Raw genomic sequence first — 5,781 nt, forward strand, 5'->3', positions numbered from 1 at the left:
ACAGGATTCATTTTCTAATCTTGCTGTACCTGATTTTGAAGCCGCTTTATAAATTAGCATAATATTAGTTATAAGTCATGTTGTGTCTAGACCAGTGATGTCAAATTCAGATAGAAATGAGGGCTACTAAACTGTCCATAAAGATCCTTGTTGGCTACTTAGCAGTTTAGAAAACCACCTATTAACATTATCTGTGTTTTATTGCGTTTTTGTTTATTTTAAATCTTTTTCCAGTTATATTTTTTTCTGACTGGAGCACACTTGGATGTATTGGGGACTGGGCCGTGTGGTCTCTGGTATCACTTCTTCAATGCTGCGTAAAGTCCTTTTGCTCCTTAGTAGATGATCTTTATCTGCTAGTGGACAACCTGGGAGTAGCTCTCACCAAACCTGGGCAGGTCCTTGGATGACAGCTATGCCTTCTGTCCCCAGGCCCGTACAGGAAGTTTTTCAATTTAGGGGAACCTGCTGGCATTGAAGGATACCCTGGCACTGATGCTGAGCGCTGGTGGTGCCTACTCAGGGGCACAGTTCAGAGCCTTTCAGCGCTGGTGCTTCCAGGTTACAACCCCACTGTGGCCTAGCTGGCTGCTAGGCCTGAGTACATTTCCACACCCTGAGTCTGGCACCTCATGACACTGGAAAGAGGGAGGGGGGACCATAGTGTAGGGGCAGGTTTTGTGTTCTGGCCTTGGCTCTGCCAAGTCATCTTCCCTGCTGGAGTGGTGGAGGTGGGGGAGGGGTGTTGGGTGACCTCTGAGGCAGTGAGCATCACTGTTTATTTGAAACCCTTTGGGTTCTGGATGTCCCAGACTGTAGAGACAGTTGAAATTGCTTTGTCTTTGGTGCATAATTTCTGTTTGGGAGGTCTGAAGGATTGGAGGAAATGTCCAGTTTGCTATCTGTTGCTTACGTGACCCAGAAGGGTCCAGAATAGGATCGCAATGGAAATAAGTGTTTTAAAATTGTGTGGCTGACATCTTGGGCCCTGAAGTCACCTGCTAGAAAGTTCGGCTCAGTGGGTGGCCAGGAGATGCTTGCATCAGGCTGCCAGGAGCCTAGGAAGAGGTGGCGCCTTCTCTTTCACCTCTTTTGCAAGTCTCCTGGCTACAGCCAAGCGTCCTCTTGCTTCCTTTGGGAAGGAGTCGAGCCCAGTTTCTGCTTTTGTGATCTTCTGCCCTTCTTTTGTATAATAAATATTTTCAGGCTAGAGAATAATTTTTTTCCCCGAAGTATTGACTGATGTTACAAATGTTGACTCAGTTTCTGCTTTCTGGCTTCCTTTAGTGAGATCACACCTGAAGGAAGGAGGATCACCAAGCTTGACCAGATCTTGCTGAATGGAAATAACATAACCATGGTAAGGCCGTGCACGTGTCTGGCTCTAAGGGGTCACCATGGGCCTTGTTAAGAATTTTACTTGTGCCCGAGCCCAGTGAGAAGAAAAATGGTGAAGGAAGGAAAGCCTGTGTGCTCAGCACCTGGAAAGCTCCGTGTCCCAGCTGAGTAACCGGGCGCGGGCCTGGAAGAGGACAGGACGTCCTTAGACTCTGCATTTCCTCCTGGCTTTCATTGCCATGAATCCCTGCCGTCAGTGTTAGAGAGGCCAGGGTAGTGTCAGGGTGACGTGGGAAATGTGTGTGTGTGTAGGGGGGGGTGGGGTGTGGAATCAAGGCAGACTTTTTTAAGGATTTTTTTTTTTTATGTGAGTTTGAAAATACTTGCACTGCTGTGTTAAATTTTACTTTAGCGTTATTTTTTTCCATTTGTGGACTGTTATTCCTTAAAGCACTTAGGATATCTGAATGGAAAATACCTGTTGGAGATAGAACCTACAGGAAATACTCATCATCTGCCTAAACTTTCATTACTTTATGTGGGGGCCTGCAGTGCATGGAATGATTTTGGATACAGGGTTCTGGGGACAGCCTGGGGTGAGGCCTGGATGGGAGGCAGGAGGCTGTTTCTCAGATAATTAGCACAGAACTTAGTCTAATAGCTTTACAAGGCCCCAGGTAAGAAAAACTGAGGCCGTGCTTTGTGTGACCAGTGGTGGCAATTGTATCTTTCACCAGAGGCACTAAACTGAAGCAGTCTTGAACTGTACCAGCGGTGTTCCTGGGGGGAAAAGCAGTTAGTTTTGCAAGATGAGAATGTGACCATTTGTAAACATATCTGGGCCAGATTGTTGTAGTGAACGTCCCTGCCCATTGAGGCCTTAGCCTGGATTGCTAGACTGAATGTGGCCATGTTGCTTCATAGTTGTCTGACTTTTCTGTTTGTATCAGCGTGTCTAAGGAGTGGTACTGCTTTGTTCCCCAGTGAAGATGGGAGAGGCCGGGGGCCGCTGTAGAGCTCTGGGCTCTTCAGTTTGAAATCAGGCCCAGCCCATTTAGAAGATTCTTGTTACCCCAGGGGACATCACACACTTTTTGCATCCCCAGGGCCTTGGCGTTTCTTCCAAGCCAGGACATTTTCTGTGTTACAGTTGGTTTGGTACCATTTCTCATCCTTTGCACTTTCTTCAGAAGTGCTTGCTAAACAGCTACATTATTGGCTAAGAAACTGTCTGCGTTATTTTTTGTGTGTCTGTCTAGATTAATATGCATCTCCATGTGTCTGTATAAAACCTTGCAGGAGATGCCCAGGAGTTTGCTTAAAGGGGCAGAGCTTGCCCACCTCTGCCCCACATCTTATGTAAGGACACCTTTAGAGACCTCTCCTGAGGAGAGAACTCTGTAATCATGAGGCTCACAGCCTCAGAGCTGGAAAGGACCCCCTCATTTTACAGATGAGACCCCTGGGGGGAGGGTAGGTCACTTGCCCAAGGTCACAGGTAGTCAGTGACCAACAGGATTGCATCGTGGGTCTCCCACCTCCAGGGCCAGTGTGCTTTTTACTATAACCAGGGCTAATGTCTCCCTCCATTGCCTCATTGTGACCGGGAGATGATCCTGGAATCTTGGAGATGATGCGAGGAGAGGGTGGTCTCTGGCAGGTCATGCCAAACTGAAGAGGTTTCCATGTGGGTGCAGTAATGGACTGACCCACTCAGAGCCATAATGGGCCTGAGGAAGCAGATTAGGAAAATCAGCAGTTACTTCTCAGATGTTTTTGTGAGGGATGTGAAATTGGTATGTGGAATTCCTTCTGTGTTAGGGGCTCCATGGTTTGGCAGCTCCCTCCACTGATGCTGATTGACAGCTTGTGGGGCCCTGGCAGGTTCACAGAGCTGCTGTGTCTCAGGGCTGGGCTTGAACTCAGGTCTTCCTGACTCAAGGCTTGCCCCTGAGTTCCCATGCTGCTATGCTGCCTTTTATGGATGATGGGAGGTGGAAGGGGGATGGTGGCATAATTTCTATGTTCTAGGTTAGCTAGTTATGCTTTTGGACCAGTATTTTTAAGTTACAAAGGATCCATGCCCAAGGCTTGGCTTCCAGGTGGCCAGGGCTCTTGGTTCCAGAGGCCCCTTGTGAAGGCTTGTCATCTGCGTTGGTGTAAAAAGTCTTCCCTCATAGGTAGATCTTGGAAGTGTTATTTATAGAAATTGATGGAAAAGCAATATCCTAGTTATTTAACTTATTGATTTGTATTTTCTGCTACTAGTAGCACTTTCCTCTAGCATTGATAAGTTTAAAAAGATGTAAAAAAAATCTTTTAGGTAATAAGAATATTCAGCTTTTTATATAAATGATAACTATTTGTAAAAATTGTATTGCCATCTAACCTTCCCAGCATGTGGGGAAAAACAATCAGTTATTAATCTTTAAATTTCACAAATTAATTCACCGTGATAATAGTGACATTACGTCTTCAGTAAATGTTCATAGAAGAGGATGGTAAAAATCTAAAGACCTTTTGTCTTCCTGAAGGCAGGTTTGTGGACAGACCGTTTTGGAGCAGGTTTTGTAAAAAATTGTTTTGAAAACTTTTAACCAGTGAAAAATGCTAGATGAGGTTTGTATGGTGAGGGTATAGAGTCCAGGGGTGGGAAATTGTTCTGAACTGAATTCTTTGCTCAAGTTTGGATTCAGTCAAAGGGGCTGCACTTGAGGGCCTAGAGGGCCACATGTGGCCTTGAGGCTGCAGGTTCCCCACCCCTGGTGGGGACACTTGTTCAGTGTCGACTAATTTACTAATTAAACTCTGCTTTGTAATAACAGTTGTTTTTCTCCTCTTTAGCTGGTTCCTGGAGGAGAAGGGCCTGAAGTATGAAGTTTGAAGGGACTTTTTGGTCACATACAGGATCTTTTTGGTTCACGGCTTGTCAATGGAGGGTTTTTGTTTTTTGGATTTTTTTTTTTTACTTTTAATGTTGATTTTTGATACAGTTAAATTTCCTGTTAAAGGGAAACTTCTTTGAGGATGGAGTGTAAATTATATTTTTTGTAAGTTAGAATCATGAATTTCTTGTAAAAGAAGAAATCAGTTTCCTGTTCAAAGTCTAAAATAAAGTCTTTTTCATTACCTGTGGTTTTATTTTATGATACTTTTGTTTTCAAAGAGGGGGTGGTAGAGCTAACACAGTGAGCATTTTGTCTTGATGGTAGACTTGGAAAAATTGATTGCATATCACCATGAGGATCTGGGTAAGTAAGAGCTCAGGGCTTAAGAAACCTGTGGTTCATGGAGTCTATGTGAAGAACCAGGGGGTCTGTGAATTAAAAGTTATTCTGAAAACTGTTTAGTTTCCTTGGTAATGCTGTGTATTTAATTTTCTATATTAATGACAATTCTCAGAGGGAGTTCATAGACTTGGCAGACTTAGTGCTAACAGGGTTGGGGTCTGGGACATGAGGAGACCCTTGGCTCAGCAGGCCCAGGTCCCAGGGCATGGAAAGGTTTGAATAGGGTCAGCAGTCTATTCTAGTTGAGCCATGAGGCTCAGAGAGGGTGACTTCCCTCCAAGCCTAGGGATGTCCTGGAGGTTGAACAGCGCTGGCAGGTGTTAGCAGTATTTCCTGTTACTTGTCATTGGGCCTTTGGTGCCTTTGAGGGTCTCTGAGCCGCGGTCATTTTTATTCTACCAGTGCTTTTTCAAAGAAAGCAGCTTTTAAAAAAAATAAGACTTTTCTCAGTGGGACGGACCTTTTAGAAGTTCTGTGGGGCAGCCACTTCCCTGGAAGGATCTGGGGTACTGATAGCTTTCTTCTTTCCTTGACTTGTTCCTCCCTAAAGAGAAATAGGTCAGTAAGGTTCTAATCTAGAGTCTCCTTTGGCTGTTTTCAGGCAAACATTCATGGCTACCCTCCTTGACTTTAGCATGTCTACCTGATGTGTCATGTGTCATACCAACACCACTAGCACCATAGGATGGCAGGTTTAGAGCCGATGGGGCCCCGGGAGCATGCACTCGATGAGGATGCTGAGGCCCAGAAGGCCCTGGGCAAGGCCCTTACCTGCAGTTGCCTCTGTTTTCTCACCTGTAAAATATGGATGATAACAGCACCTGACTCCCAGGCTTATGACCAAATGAGATAATCCATGTGACGTACCTAGCAGTGCGCTTGGCACACAGTAAGGAGGTGATAGTCAGTGCTTATTTCTTTCCCCGTAAATGACCCTCCCAAGTCTCACCTCGAGTGAGTAGCAGAACCAGAATTTGAACCCAGGTACTTTGACCTCAAAACCAGCTTCCATGCAGTTGTGCCACAAATAATGGCCCCAGCTTGATGTGGGCATAACCATTTACTGCATATAGGACAGTGACGCTGATTATGTATCCAGATCCTCTCCTTGACTCAGTTCACCAAAGGCAGAATCAGTTCAATCTATTTCATT

At 45.2% G+C, this 5,781-nt stretch overlaps 1 protein-coding gene across 1 annotated transcript in view; it reads left to right on the forward strand.

The window, feature by feature from the left end:
- Window positions 1–4,467, forward strand: part of LSM5 (LSM5 homolog, U6 small nuclear RNA and mRNA degradation associated) — a 7,686-nt gene extending 3,219 nt beyond the window's left edge. Inside the window, exons 2-3 of the mRNA XM_072650702.1 lie at window positions 1,264–1,360; window positions 4,183–4,467. Of these exons, the coding sequence (XP_072506803.1) occupies window positions 1,264–1,360; window positions 4,183–4,215 (130 nt within the window). The 3' untranslated portion in view covers window positions 4,216–4,467. The remainder of the gene's footprint in view (window positions 1–1,263; window positions 1,361–4,182) is intronic.
- The last annotated feature ends 1,314 nt before the right edge of the window (window positions 4,468–5,781 follow it).

Source organism: Notamacropus eugenii, chromosome 3, assembly GCF_028372415.1.
Source record: "Notamacropus eugenii isolate mMacEug1 chromosome 3, mMacEug1.pri_v2, whole genome shotgun sequence".
Taxonomy (NCBI): domain Eukaryota; kingdom Metazoa; phylum Chordata; class Mammalia; order Diprotodontia; family Macropodidae; genus Notamacropus; species Notamacropus eugenii.